General features: G+C 42.9%; 1 protein-coding gene across 2 annotated transcripts in view; it reads left to right on the top strand.

The window, feature by feature from the left end:
• ERICH1 (glutamate rich 1) overlaps positions 1–15,704 on the top strand; it is a 103,472-nt gene extending 87,768 nt beyond the window's left edge. The window contains exons 7-8 of one of the 2 annotated variants that reach the window (XR_012653316.1): positions 10,876–10,956; positions 12,758–15,703. Coding sequence is in view for 1 of the 2 variants with exons in the window: in XM_075049243.1 (XP_074905344.1) it covers positions 10,876–10,956; positions 12,758–12,921 (245 nt within the window). In the remaining variant the exon portion in view is untranslated. Of the gene's footprint in view, positions 1–10,875; positions 10,957–12,757 lie in introns of both variants that reach the window. The other variant, XM_075049243.1, reaches the window with a different exon arrangement.
• Positions 15,705–16,125: the final 421 nt, after the last annotated feature.

Genomic DNA, 16,125 nt, shown 5'->3' with positions numbered 1-16,125 from the left:
TCCTGAACAGTCCTCATCTGTGTACGTAATTATGTGCACCACTTTGCAATACCCTACATGGAATTTCATCTGCCATTTTATCACAAGTTATTCATGATCGTAGTGCTCTTCTGCGGCTCTGCACAGTCAGCTTTCAATGTTAGTCCCTGTGATAACTGTAGTGGAATCAGCAGTCTCTGTTCCCCCATTATTCATCACCTTTTCCAGGTCATTTAGGACTTTGCTGAGCAGTACAGATCCTGGCATAAAGTCCCATAGGATTGCATTGGTGATTTCCTTCCAGTAGGAGAACTCTGCATTCCTACTTTTTCTTTTGTATCTTTTAATTGCTTATTCATTCAAATGAGGATTTTCTTAGCCCATGAGACTTCCTTTTTAAGAGCTTCCCCCCCCCAATTAATTTTAAAAATGCACCTATAGTACACCTTGTCCACTTATTTGTCGATTCCTCAAAAAAAAAAATGCCAATAGGCTTGTGAAGTACGTCTTCCCTTTACAGAAGCTTAATGAAGTGTTTCCCAGTATATTTTTCCACGCGTCTGCTCATTGCAGTGGTCCCTACTGATTTGCTGAACAAGGACATCAGGTTCTCTGGTCTGTAGTTCCTCAGATCACCCCGGAATCCTTTGTAAAAATTAGCCATTTCACCACCTTCCCAGCCCCTGACACTGAGACAATTCCCAGTGAGGGGTTACACACCATGGCTCGCAGTTGTGTTATTTCATCCTTCAGTTGGTTTAGAGCTGTTAGGTGAATACCATCTGGTCCTAGTGAGCTCTTAGTGTTGTGCCATGGGAAATACGATCTCTGAAGAGAGAACTCCGTGCTGAGTCCAGTGCATCGTGCTTAAGTGCAAATGTTGACTGCTCTACCCCTCTTGTTTTGTTTTCCACTCCTAGGTAATTTGAATTCTGTTTTAATCATTTCTGTTTGGCCTCACAGTCAGGCAGCCACAACACTTAATCAGAATAAACACTACTTAATGAAAAATAAATGTTACAGAAATGCTGCCTTTTTGATTAATGTATTTTTCATGCTTTATTTCCTGCATAGTTTTACCCTATTCTTAAGTTGATGAAGGAATCTTCCAGTGTTCACCTAGAGATCACAACATAAGACATGCACCTTTACACCGGATTATGCCTCAAAATAGATTACCAATCATGTTAAATAGCCACAACTGTGCTGGCACAATGCCATGCCAGGTGTCTCTTTAAGAGATTAGAACATTTAAATAGGAATACAGGTAGTAAGGGATGGGAACCATGTGTAATCAGCAGTGTGAAGGCAATTACAAGGAAACAAAACAAGAGGACATGTCAGAAAGTGTGCGAGAACAGAAATTCAACTAGCAAGGTTCCCACTAACGCTATGTAATTTAATTTAAAGCTTTGAAGCATTTTCTATCATACTTGGAAGGCTCCAGTAATTTATGTCTTCTTATATTGCAGTTTAAAGTCTTACAAGAGAATTTACAGACCTTTTGTGTTTGCGGTGGACTAATTCATTAGCCTGTTGCATTGGAAACAGGCAGCATACAACAATATATATTCAGGCCCTTATATCTGTGAGGATGGATTAAAGCATTTACAGTTTCTAAATTAGAAACCATTTTTGGATGTTACAGATCTAGATATCCATTACTGCTAAATGTAAGTAACTTTCCTAGCAGACCGCTAAGGAAGACTGCAGAACCTCTCGGTGTTTAGACACATTTGCTTATGCAGGAATGGTAAATGTCAGTAAAAGTCTACATTTTGGTAATAGCTACAGATTCATTTTAGCCATGATCACATGTAGAACAAGTTCCAGCCCTTACAAAAAGAAGATTCTACAGGTTTGTTTAGAAGGTGGATCAGGTGCCTTTGTAGGATTCATGACTCACAATTTATAAGGCTATATGGAATATTGTAACCCACGCATTTTAACTATCTGAAAATTTTGTTTGAAAAGAACAGAGAGGTACCAGTGAAATGATTGACTGAAGTTGCCTACTTCTGTTGTAAATCAGCGCTTCAGAATTAGAACCAAAATTGTGGTCGTGCTTTGAATGTATCTATATTACCTTCTTAGAATTAATCCTTTTCCGTTCCAGAGTCCTGGTACCCCAAACATCCCTACAGCAGCTATTTTTTCACACTGTGGCTGTGCTCTGAAACAAATGAAAAATGTCCTTAGCTACAGAAAAGTACAGGATACTGTATGTTAGGGTCTTTCTCATACATAAAATATGGCAGTTCTTTGAAAGCCTCCCAGTCATTCGCAGGTATCGCAAGATATCTTGTGGCCGCCTATCCTCAGCTGCCATCTCCAAATACCTGCAATTCTGGAATTACATGTCAGAAGGCTGCTTCTTAAGCTCTCTCATTTGTGTGATTCATGGTGAAGATTTGGCATGTGTGTAACAGGGTTGCACCGTGGGACGTAGAGGAGGAGGAAGAACCCTGCTCAAGTTACTTGCATATGCACCTGCTCATGTGCACAGCTTTACTGCTGAGAAGATTTCCCAGCAGCAATACAGAACTGCTAGGAATGATCTGTCCAGCTTTTTACAAACAAGTGGTTCAAATTCAAAAGGCTCTGGGCTGTGTGTCTGCGTGCATTGGACAGGTTACAACCCTACGCAGGTCAGTATAGCTATACGCTGTGTATCAAGCTGCAGAAGATAGCTGGGACGCTGTGATAGAGCCTCTCATGATCTGGGACCCTCTGCAGATGGAGTGAGGGATGTCCATGAGGACATGGAGTCTGACAGTCCAACTTTTTGTCTCATCAGCCACAGAAGCAGCAAAGGACACAACGTGAAGTGTTCTCATCACAGATTGTAATACAATTTCTCAGATCAACTCTCACAGTGAAAAACACCCACTGAGGACTGGCTAGCCAGGAACACATGTTCAGCCTGGCACGGGAGCCAATATCTGGTGGGTGTCTTGATGTAGAGACCCATTTTAGTGGACTTTGTGGAGCAGAGCAGAGTGAGAGGACATGCCTTGCTCCTTAACAAGCTCACCTCTCTTTGCTCTGTCTCTTCTAAATGGAAAGGAAATTGCAGTCTGTTCACAGGAAAGAGCCTAATGCCTTGTTTCTTTGCAGAATAGCAGCCATTGTATGTCACTCCTTTAGAGCAACAAATAATACACTGTCTTGGATTAATAGCAGCTAATTGGCACACACAATCACGGGAGTGGATGTGCTCTTGAATAATGATGTGTCTTGCGAGTCTTACGTATCCAGGTATGTCCATAGGTGTGCTGTAGGCTTCCCTAGTCAGTTCAGCAGTGCCTTGGTAGCTGAAAAATAACATTACGATAATGATGATATCCACCTTCTTCACAAACTGTCAGGATTGCATTGCGTGTCCTTCCAGTGCACTACCTTGCTCAAGTGGTTGGTATGTGCTCTGAATACTGGGATCATTGCAAGACAGTGCATTATTATACTTGTGAGAAAAAGGGAACTCTATTACCAACTGTTTTCAGGGTTACTGGGACTCTAGACTTCTACTGGAATTCTGTCCACTGCCTGCCAGATGTGAACCTTCCCAGAATAATGGCTATAGATAAATCTTTCCAGCAATATGCACCCAGATAATTCTCAGGCCCATGAGCACAGCCCATAGTGTTCCAGCTTCTCTGGTAGTGTGTTGTGCTGGTTGATTTCTGAACCCGCCTCAGAAGCAGCAAGGCATAAAGCTGTTGCTCAAAAAAGACAGCTATTATCCTGCTATGCATTTTAAACACTCAACCCACTTTCCAGGAGTGGGTATTAAGCAAAAGACAGAATAGGGAAGTGCTTGTGACGCAATGTCACTTGCACAGCAGAGGTGGACAAGCTTCTCCCTGCCCATATCTGCTAGACCAGTTTTCTGTTGCAGTCCAACTTACAGATTCTGCAAAGTTGCACAAATCATTAAGGTGGACGCAAACATCAGAGTTGCCAGTGGCTGGTGTGAGTGTAGCAGCACCTTTTGGAAAGGTGCTAGCTTCCATTAAGGTCTTCAGACCTGCAAGACCCCAAATCTCTATTAATGCCCATTGTTTATATTCTTGGTTTGGGGTTGGGGTTGGTTTTTTTTTCATTTTGGTGGGGTCTTTTTGGTTTTCAGTTGTAAATGACTAAATACATCTGTACTAATATTCACCTTAGCTACAGAAAAACTGGCATTGACTTTGTTCACTCAACTGATGGCTCATGGATCAGTAGCAGTCAGGACTGGCAATGTTCTGTAGGACAATGACTGTCTACTGGGACATTGGAGATGGTTCCCCCAAAGATGCTGTACTTGCACATCAGGTCAGATAGTACCTGTTTATGCAGAGCCTGAAATGCAGTCCTTCTCATGTGTTGGCTTTCCCATGTGTAGTGGGCCACTCAATTTTACCAGTGTTGCTTTCCCTCTGTGAAGACCTCCCCTGAGTGAGGGGAGATGAAGCTAGGCTATTGGCCGCATCCAGTAGTTGGGGAATGAGGCAAAAATCAGTGTTCAAGGACATCATCACTGTTCATCAATATCTAAGAGGAAATGAAGGCTTTGACGATCCTCCTTTTGTGAGGTTAAATGTAGCTTCTTGTAATACATACTTTTCATTTGCTTTGGTCATCTTGGTAGCCGTTCTTCAAACCAGCTTCACCTTGAATTCTGGTGGTCAAATCAGTGGGGTGCAGTTCACGTGACTGGCTGTATTGACACCATTGATGTCTGTGTCTGCACTAGCTGTGTTAACTCATTGTACTATCAAGCATCACTTCTTTCCCTGATCTTAACATAAACATCTAAAATAGGTAAATTACAATAGGAGGTTAGAGCAACTAGTTCAGAGGCAGGCATCTGCGCTAGCCGCGTCTGGAGTGAGGAGAGCGGGATCCAGCCCTGCTTGACCAGAAACTGGGTTTCAGACAAGCTGTGCTACTGCCTTTGCGCTACACCTATACTTCTGCAGTGACGGTGCTTACCTACCTTTGCTTTGGAATACTTCAAAAAAGCATTCCAAGGTGATTTTTTTCCCCCTGTAGTTTCTAACAGGTACAAACTGCAGCAATTTCTAACAAAATTTTCTTTCATGGCAGAAGTTCTCCTTTCTCCATAGCAGAAATTAACTTGGTTTTCTGCTGTTCTTTTGCTGTTACATTTTTGTTGGTTTCTATTATTTTGTCCCTCAATGGCATCAGAGCACTGTGGGTAGGCAGGCTGCAAATACAGGAGTAACCGCTTGGCAGTGGAGCTGTGGGAAGTGAACGAGTCAATTCTCAGCAGGAATTAAATGAGTAGTTTAAGCTACTTCAATGGTAACTCCGTAAGCCTCAGCAACGCAACTCTTGCTGCTGTCTATCTGTAACCTTAGATGACTTTGAGGACTGAACTATCTGCAATTGTCTGTCTGTGCCTCAACTCATCTACACACTATTGCAGTCTTCTTTTATTGACAGTATTTCCTACTTCTGTCATCAACATATTCCAATACATCTCCCTAATTCTGTGCTCCGCAGAGATATTACTGTGTAATGCAACAATATGACTAACATTGTTCCTGTTCCTTGCCTGCCTCGTCATCTTAAAATTCATTAACCACCTTCACATCCCTCCTTAACACTGCGCTTTGCTGCAACGCCTACAAAAATTTGGAAACAGTCTGACTGTGAGTGAGCTGAGAACATTGCCTCGCATGCCAAGCGATATATTCTCTTTGTTTCCCTGGGCTCCTCCATCTGGCGGCATCCATCTGCCTCCCCATGGATTGTAGGCTCTTTGGGGCAGGACCATCTCTTTCTTCTATGAGCTGACAGTGCCCAATCCTGTTACCCCTACAGAGCTGGTGTTCTAGTTACCTTTGGTTTAGGCAAAATTCCTTTTAGCTTAGCTTTAATTTTTAAGTAATGCACAGAATGATTTGCAAGGATGTCCTCTCAGATCTATTAACTGTTGAAGTCAAAAAGCCCAAGATTAGTCATACAGTTGTGTGTAGAGGAAGATGTGCTGATTTGTTTTCTTTCTATGGCTTCTTTTATTTATTTCCCTACAGTGACAGCACTTTGTTTACTTCTATCCTGCACAAAGAGCCGCAGTGGAAGCCATGGGTAGGTTCAGAATCCTGCCCGTATTCCTCCACCCTGGCCTCTTTAAGGATGATGAATTTTGGAAAGTACTTCCTTAGTTAAATATCTGAATTATTGTCAAAATTACGACTTCAAAATAATACATTTTGCTATTGTGATCCAGGTATAGAATGAAAATCATGTATGCTTTACAGGAAGTCCTCTTTTAAAACACTGCCCCTGTGTCAGTGTGGAAGACCTGGAGTAAATCAGGCTTAATGACACTCGTAGCCAGTGGAGAGCCTTGCTTTAAACCAGTTTATTGTTCAGAAATGCGACCGCACATAGGCAACGTCCTGCAGTGTTCTGCCTGCAATCTTTATCTGTCAGGTAGGAGCAACAACTATTGGGAGATAACAGCTCCGACCACTTGAGCGTGTAGTGGCTCACAGGTGACCGATGCCCGTAGGCATGCACACGTGCTACTGCGTTGCCTGAAGTGCCTTCGCCTTGGTGCTGCCCAGAGCCTCCTGCCTGCAGGGGGGCAGCCTGCCTTCCCCTGGCAGTGCGGGGGTGCCCATCACCCCAGCCGCCCATGGGGCAGGATTTTCCTCTCCTTGGTCTCATGTTCTTGCTCTCGCGCTGTTGCTGTCGCGTCCTTTTCCCAGCAAAGCCGGTAATGTGGCTGTGGCGGGTTCTCATAGGAAGCGACTGCAGCGGCAGGAGAATCACCTGCCTTTTCCCCACTTCTCCCACCATTGCTTGGGGCCAATAACACACGTGCATGGAGTGTAGCAGTCAGTCAGCACACACCAGCCCCAGCCAGCACGCACCAGTTGGCGATAACAGCATCTCAAGCAGGAACCACTGACAGCAGTTTGAACAGGTCCCAATGAGACTTGTGTATTTTCTGCAAGGGACTTTCTGGGGTGACCGCATTGCGCTGGAGGGGAGCCCTTCCTGGGGAGGCTGCTCGCCTGGGCACCCCCATCACCTCTCTTCCCACTGGCCACTGAGTTTTCCTTTTTTCCCCTTTTTTATTTTGTCTCTCTCACCTCCCCTCACCTCTCCATTCCTCTGTTGTTTCTATTTTTCAGCAAAACCAACTCCATGCATGCCGTCAGCTGCAGACCCCGCTAATGGATCTTTGTGCATGTGAACCTCTCTGAGCATCCTTTGCGTAGCAGCCCTGTATTGGCTGCAACTCCCTGGTCTGGGCTTCCATGCAGGTGTAAGAGAAGCTGTTCTCCCCAGCTGCTGTTACCTGTGGTTTAAGTCATGCACCCTACCAGCTTGCCTTGCTCCTCCCTCTCTCTGCTTCAGGATGGCTAAAAATTTTTTAGAAATAGGGTTTTTTAAGAAATAAGAAAGCAGAGAGGGAAAAAAGTATGGGTAAATGTAGGCAATGGACTGCTGTGTAGGTGAGAGTCAGGGCCCGCTAGCATCCAGAGTCTTGAGTGCCATAGACCATTGCTATTCTAGCTCCCACAAGGGTCTGTGATGGCAAGAACTGACCAGCAGAAGCAAGCAGTACAGGTCCCTCTTCTGAAGAGAAATTTCTGATTTTAAAGCTGAAGTATTGGTGTAGGGGGAAATGTTGACATAGCTGCACTTTCATCAGGATAAAAGCAAAAATACTGGAAAGTAGCTGGGAGAATGAGCTGGAGAATGGGAATCACTGTACAGAGAACAGGCAGCAAGGAAAACTGGAAAGTTGAGCCTGATTTTAGGAGATAAGATATTTAAGGATCTGAAAGTGAATTCAGGATGATGGGAAAAGCAGCTGTCTGTGAAAGAGAAGCTAACAAAGTCTGGGGCACATAGAGAAAGCAACAAGTCCAGGAATGATTACAGTGTAGTTTCAGCCTAAATATTTGAGGCATCTGTCTCGGAGTGGTCAACAGCACGGGCTTGGGGTGGGCTGCAAAACCTACTGAAAGAACCAGGGCCTGAGCCCCATGCTGCCCTGCTTGCCCAGCCACTTGCCACTGAGCTGTGGTGGGTAATGCTGACATGGGTGTCCCTGCACCATGCTCCGGAGAGGCAGGGACGCGCTCATGGGCAGCACGAAGAGCTTTTTGGGGAGTACCAGTCAAGAAGGGGCTTCTAATGGTGTGGAAAGAAGTTGTTCCTGTTGGTTGATTCCTGCTGCATTTGGGGAAGCACGTCCTTGCAGGTCCCAAAGGCACAGGATTACAGCAAAGAAACTTTGAATTTCATTATTGATTTCTCCTCTTAATGGAAGTAGAGCACGAGGTGGTGCATATTGACAGCTGGGTTCAAAGTGTCCCTTGCCTTTAATTTGGGGATGAGGAGGATGTCAGCATATCATTTGCATTCTTATCTACTTGAGGCCTGTTAGAAAACAGTGCCTCCCTCCAGCAGTGAAGGCATTAGTAGATGAATGAGGCGAGCAGTCTGCACTGCGCGTGGGATCCCCGTGTATTTGCCAGGAGAGCCCCTTGCTCTTTGTGCTTTTCCTGCACCGTTACCTGGTCCTCTGCCTCGGAGTGGCACGTTCATCTCTGCATCGTGACAGTCGGGACTCAATTCTCAGAGGCTTGAACTTCAAAAGGAACAGAGGCAGCCCCTTGTTTGTTCAAAGTTCTCCTGAAACAGCCTGGCAGGGTTATTCTTTCAGAGTCCTCAGGAAAATACTACAGATTTTGGTAACACCTGCAATTACAGAAAACGTTCTACAATTTGGTTGTGTTGGGCATGGCCAAGAAATCATTTTTAAAGACAGCTGTGGCATTCAAGGCATACTCTTTCCCTTTCCTTTTATTTTCCGCACAAAGAAACTTCATTGGAAAGCTCTCCCTTTCTGAATACCATGCCACAGGAATCTCACTGCTGTTCTCCAAACAGAAAGAATTACATGCAAAATGACAGAAATTGTTAGTAAAGCATTTTTCGCAGCTCCTGAAACTCTGATGATGCAGTAAGTAGGTTTTTCTTTGAATGCAGGCAAGGCTGGAAATTTAAAGGAAAATCTCCGCGTTCTGTGTATTTCCAGAAGAATACGGACTCTGCAGCGTTAGCCTTGTCCTGCTCTGGGCAGCGAGCCCAGGCACTCTCCTGTTTGTGCAGGAAAGTAAGCATGGAGCACACGGTGAGAAACAAGAACAAGAAAAAAGCCTTTGCCTTTTCACAGTATAGATATTCATCCCAAATGCGTTTGGGCAGGTACGGTGACTTGTACTTACTGATATGCTTTCCATTAACTTCAGTCAGGTCCCAATTTTATGTCAGTTGTTGCCCATTAATAGAGTATTTCCTATAGCTAAGGTATACAGCACTTAAGGTACAGCATGGGGTCACTGTGCAAGTTGCATATTTAAAGAAAAACAGCAACAGATTGGCAGGTTCCCAGTCTCTTGCTTTTAATATTTAAATTGATGCTATAGGACTAGTTCAACTCAAGCTACCTTTTTGTGAATGAGACATAGCTCCACTGGTGCCAGCAGGGTTCACGTGGTATAAACGTGGTGCGGCGAGAGGAAAATGAGATCTGCCTGTTGCATGCTGTGTAAGCCAGAGCCTCAGAAGAAAACAGCATCATTCCTTTATATAACGTTAATTAAGCATCTGCTGAAAAGTAAATGAGTTATGAGAATTCTTGATAAGTGATATCGTTGTGGAATAGCTAATGTAGAATATTTCTCCAAGTAGAAACATTTCATGTTTCTGCTATTTTACAGCAGGAATATTTCTCAGAGAGCTTTAGGCTGCTGTAGCAGAGACAAAAGGGGTGTAAATCAGTGCTGTTCTATGGCACACTTGTGATGAAAACCAGTGTGGGCTCACTGGTGCTATACTGACTAACGCCACCTGAAGATTTTTACCCTGCATGTTTAGAAGTATGACTGCAATTGGAGCCAAATTCTGCCTTGCTGTCCTTATTCAAGGTTGCACGTATTGATAATGGGAAAATGGAGCTTTCTCAGCGCAGACTATCCATGGACACTCCTAAAAGAAATAGAAATTAATTTTGTAGGTTAGATTTTACCACCATCTCTCACATTGTGAACTATATGACCCCAGGAGCAGAACTGAATCCAAGCTCACTACACTGAAAGAAATCACTGTTAACAGAAAATAGTAATAACAGTAATAATAAGTATTAGATTAAGTATTTTTTAGAGGTAAAGCTTTAGCAGTAGAAAAAGGGGCAAGAACATGCATAATGCTAAGTAAAAGAGAACGCTATCAGAAGAGAAAGAACTTATTTTTAAATGTGCCTCCAAATAACCCTGTTATTTTAGCACCTCCTTTCAACTCGGGTCATGGCTGCATTAAGCTTTCTACCCAGTCAGGTTGCCCTAGGGGCATAAATATATGCTCTAAGTTACATAAAAGCCATCCAATCCTATTTGCATTGTCACTCTACGATACAAAATGCCATAATGACCTCCTTTTTTTATGTCCAGTGCTATCTATAAAGCAGGCTTAGGCCCTTTTGTTCTTAAGGAGGTCAGCTGTCGCTTTGCTCTCTTAATGAGCTTCAGGCATTCCCAGAGAGTTTCCCAATATTGCAAGACATACCTGGCCCCTGGCGGGACAGTCAGGGCTCTGCCAACACCTAAGCGGTGCAGACAGATCCCATGTGACAGGTTATACAACTGAGCTGGGCTTTATATACCCCTAGGACCTTAAGCATGTAAAGGGCTCCAGGGAAGAGAGCATCAGGTGAGGAAAAAATGTTTGCATGTGTTACTCCTTGGAGCGCTTTGGCATTGTAGCAAACCATATTAGACTTAATCTTATAGTTTCATTAAGAGGTCAACTTGTAAAAAATCCCTGGGATTTAATAATGTTTTGTGTGTTCTAAAATTGTAGGGGCTGAACTTCTGCAAAGACTCAGAAATCATGGTTATTCCTCTCCGGAGAATGACACCTGGGTATATAAGGTTGTTGCAGGTATGGAAATTCTGTCTTTTTTTCTGCTTTTAATTAGATCTTTGAAATACCAGTATTTCTCTTGCTCAGAGTGATCTTATTTCAAATTATTGCGTGACCAACCCAGGGGAACACTGGTTTCTGGTGGGTTAACTTGCATAACAACTCAAAGATGTCTTAATTAAGCCTCTGCTGAAAAGTAAATGAATTCTGAGAATTCTTGATAATTGGTATCATGCTGGAATACTGAATGCAGAATACTTGGAAGGAGTTTATGCTTCTGTAGTGCTTAAACAGAAACTACCTCTCCATCATTTTCTCTTGCAATGTGTTTGGGGCAATAGGAAAATGTTAATGGGAAGAAGGATGCTGGGTTCCTAAGCAACTCAAATGAGCTGTCAGTGAAACACTTCAGCCAGCTTCTACGGTTATGATAAGGAAACCTCAATCAGTATTGACCTCTGGAACACTGGGGGAACAGAGTATCAATTGTTATATGAAGAAAAAAATAAAAGCATGCATTGAAAATGTTTTATATCAGCTAAATAATTGAGAATAAAACAGCCCAAAAATATATATACCAAAGTAAAGCATCTTCCATATTGTACTCCATAGTTTGATGTTTAGAGAGTATATATCCTTTTGTTGGAAAATCTCACAGCTCTTAGCAATGTGATTGCATCCACAATCATAAACTATAGTAGCTGAGAGGTGATAGTTGAGTAGTTGAGAGGCTGAGCTAAGGATACTGTGTTTCAGTTCTAGCGGTGACTTTCTTTCACGCCTTCCTGCATATCTTTTGATATCACCTTACATAGTAATTTTATTTGGAATTTCTTTTGTCTTTACTTATGCTGCTGCTGAAGTAGCCACACTGTCAGCCACATTTATCAAGGTCAGAGCACTCAGCTCTGATTATTTAAGCTCACAAGAATCTGGACGTGAAAATCAGGCTCCTTGGAATCTGTCGCTTCTGTCAGTGGTACCATGCTTTCTGTCCATGGACTGCAAGGGAAAGCATAAAAAGAATCATTATTGGAGGCCTGGTCATCATTTCATATAAGAAATGCTGCAACTAGAAAAACACGTGTTACGTTTCAACTCACAGCACCAATATGTATAGGGATTTGTGTTTTGCTCTCTAGGGACTCTATGCCACTGTGTTTCTGCTTCTTGGACAGTGTATCATATGTACTAGGCAAGCAAGAGTAACTCAATTTCTTTTCTGATTGTTATTCAGATAATCAGTAAATAATTAATTTTTTATCTTTACTTTGATTGGCATTTGCTGCGTTTTTGTTGGACTTGGCAAAGAGACTGTGTTAAAACTTGTCTGCTTGGTCTAGTCCTACCTGTGGAGCTAATAAAAGGTGTTACTGATCCCTTTTAGCCTTGCTTTCCTGAACTAATAACTAACATTCAAGGGAGCATCACTGTGCTAGTAGCTAATCTGTGGGAAGGAAGAGATCTTTGTACTTCACAGAAAAAGAAAGTCCCTTCTCCTTTGTGCCTAAGCCTCCACACTTGATTCAGCTCTCCCTCTCAGCCAAGTAGCCAGAGGGAACCCCATTAAAGTCACTGAAATCAATGAGTTACAGAGAAAAATCATATCAGTAACGTGTCCCTTCCTTTACAAAGTGATAAAAAAGGGGGCCTTCCAAAATGTGCAATAGTTTCTGCTGAATACTCTGCAGCAGGAAGCACATTCATACTGTATTAAATGCCATGCAGAAGAAAAATGTGCTTTGTAGAGATTCCAAAGACCCGCTTTTGTGTTGCGCTCACCTGAATCAGCGTGTAACTTGCCCTGTTTCTCCCATAGACTCAAGCTGCAGGAAAAATCGTTGTCAATTCATCAGACACACTGCTGCAACGGACGGCATTGCTGCTGGGAATGTTTGGGATCAGTATATCCAGCTACAGCACACACCAGCTAACTCAAAAGAAGAGATTTCCCTTGACCTTTTAAGCTGCCTTGGGATGTGACCCAAGAAGTAAAGGCTTATGTCAGTAGTGCTGATGAGTGGCTTTTCTGCCTCAGTTACCGGTGTGGAGGTAATGAGACACTTTGCAGCCATGACTTCTACATGCAAAGTTAAAAAGATGGAAGAATTACAGACTTCTTCAAGAAAGAAAAAAAGAATAATAACTAGCAGAGGCATCAGGTTTCCAAATAAGACAAACTGTCTGTAAATACAACAGACTTTTTTTGTATTCCAATGTATACATAGGGAGATCTAAAGGTATAAAATACAGTTAAAATCAGAGTAGGTGTAAACAAATCGATGGGGGTGCTGTGCTTCATTAGTGTCACCTTGTTGCAGCTTTTGCATATTGACTCCTATGCGAAGACTGGTTTTGAAAAGGAAAAGTTAGAAGCAATATATTCCTCATGACAAGAGTCAGACCAAATAAAAATAATCTCTCATAGACTCTTTGTACTGTTAGATCTAGCTAGATATGTACATTTGTGTGTATTACAGAATTGGTGTACTGTAACCCTTCCTACTGAATCTTAAGCATTGTTTGATGCCTTTTGTGTAGAAATGTTTGTGCATTGTAACACAAGCTGGTAGCCTTCTGTAACAGCAGAGATGGCCACAGGCTACACCATCCATATGGTGTTGGGAAGGAACCATGGCACCAGACCAGATAACTTCATAATGTCGTACAGAAACTCTCTGCTCAAGAAAGCATCAGTAAAAGTATTGGGTTGAGTTTCATTGCAGAGTTCAATATCTGATCTTATTCCTCTGCAAAGCCCACTCATCCCATAATATACATTCTGATTAAAATAAAAATAGAGATTGACCTTTTTTTCCCTCCTTTTCCCTTGTTTTCTTGTGCTTCTCACTCGATGCAATAGCTTATTCAGGAATGTTCTCTTACTATTGGTTTGCATTTTTCCAACTGTTTCTGATGTTTTATGTAAACATGGCTTTGTAGGCTCTTCTGTGCATATGTTAGCATACAAAATCCTTTGTTCTCGGTTACTAAATACAAATATTATTTTGGGGGTTTTTTCCATGTTTTAAATTATTTCTTCTGTCAACAGTGTTTATATTCAACCACTAAGGGGCATCCTACACAGCTGAATATTTTTAATTCTTCAGATTGCTTATTGCAACATTACAAACCAAAAATTGAACCAGGTTGAAATTTTTACCTTTTTTTATTTTTAAATTGTTCTTGCCCCTGTTTCCCTTTCTCACCCCCTCTAAGGAATGTCTCTCCTCCCCCCAGAAAAACAGTGTTTACGAGGTCATTTTTTACAATATACCAGGTCACAAATTACCTCCATCTTGTCTAGCCTTCTGTTTATATTTAAAATAAGAAATCATATAATGGAATGTTCCATCTTCTGCCTTCACCTACAAGAAATGAGACAAAATACTTGATCCCTTTGATAAAAGTAAGAATGATATCTCTGGAAAGCATTTAATCACATTGATTGAAGATATGCAGTGTGACCCCCACCACCACCTTCAATATGCCATTTTTATGGCTTTTTAGTCAATGCATATGATTTGGGGCAGCTTTTCGTTAACTGATTTCCTGCCCCCATGCAACATGAATGTAAGATCATTAGCTGTTTCCAGTGCCATTACTATGTTAATATGAACTCTACTGTTAGATAGAAGCTAAGTGTAATACAAACATAATTTTAAGAAGATATACTAGAGTAAATTAAATTATAACTTGACCATTGAGATGTTCCCCTTTTACTGTATCATGGAAATTATGCTCATGAGGAATATGTACTTTTTTCCCTAAGAATTCCTTTGAATAGTTTTAGAAGGTTTTATCTGGTACCACTGAAAATGACAGGAAGACAACACAGGCAATAGGCAAACTGAGTGTGGAGAGACTCAGTAAAGGTACGGGCCTTAGAAGCCTCAGGAACATACGGTGAAGCACCAGGAAGGTGTAATAGCAATTAGATACAAATCGGATACCTTTAAACTTGCTGCTGAGGATTTGGGCCTGGGCTGAAAATCACCAATAGGTCAAAGTCGGGACTGCATCCACCAGAAGATGTAGGCATCTGCAGCTGACCTGTCTGCTCCCATAACAAGCTAAATCCAAACTTCCAGTTTTCTGAAGTACAGCTGCCACCTCATGCCGGGCACGACAGATGGCGGCGTGCCCGTCCCTTTCACTGGAAGATCCGCTTTCAGGTGTCCCCTCGGCCGGGTGAGGCTGGGACGTGCTGAGCGCCAAGACATCGAACCCTTGCGGGGGTGCGCAGCAACATGCCCGTCTTCTCATCCCCTGCGTGGCTGGAAGCCCAGAGGTGGCCCGGGGGCTGCCCAGAAGGTGACTGGAAGCTCATATCCCCAGCCGCTTTCGTCCTGCCGTTTGTTAGAGCACGCGCTCCTTGGCAGAGGAAGGAAAGGCACCTGCACCGCCACTCTCACCAAGGAGCGCGTCCGCAGGGCTCCGCTTCCCTCGGCACGTTCTTCTGAGGGACCGGCACGGTCCTGTGGGGCCCTGACTCCTAAAGGAGGCCGGCCGTGTGAACCCGTCCCAGCTCTGCGTCCGCTACAGCGAGGGCCCCAACTCACAACTGGGCTGAGCTAAAGACTTCTTCTTCCTAATTGCCTATTAGCTGAGTTTCCCCCACGCTCCGTGTGCCACGTGCTTGGACCCTACCTGAGTTTGTCATGTTTATGGATATCTAACTCCAGCCTCAGTACATGGCTGGGCTCCTAAAATCTGGGCAGGATACCGCTCCGTGCTGCAATTCCCAAACCTGCTTGTGAATTTAGTCTTCAAAGCTCTGAGCATGCCAAACTTCAAGCATATGTTTATGTCCTATTGAAGTCGGGGGGGGGGGGGGGGGGGGGGGCTAAGGAACATCCTTATATCCTTTGCCAGACTGAGGTATTTAATCTCTTCCTTGATCTCCCCCAAAAAGCATTTACATTTTAAACATATTTGTACTTTTGTTTATATGGCTTTTACTTCAAAAATGTTGGCAATTCATCAACAATTGAATGCTGATGAAAGTCAGGAGCCTGGTGAGCTTGGGGAGGTTAATGCTGCGTTACTTAGTTTTGCAAAGCTTTTAAGAAACACCAGCAATGGATTTCATTTGGCACATAAATTGTTATGTTTGAGGAATTACGCTCCAGGAATTACTTTTTACCTTCCCTAGCTTGTAAAAACATTTAAATAGCAGTACTGTTT

This window comes from Buteo buteo, chromosome 17, assembly GCF_964188355.1.
Source record: "Buteo buteo chromosome 17, bButBut1.hap1.1, whole genome shotgun sequence".
Lineage (NCBI taxonomy): Eukaryota > Metazoa > Chordata > Aves > Accipitriformes > Accipitridae > Buteo > Buteo buteo.
This window is presented reverse-complemented; position numbering and strand designations above follow the sequence as displayed.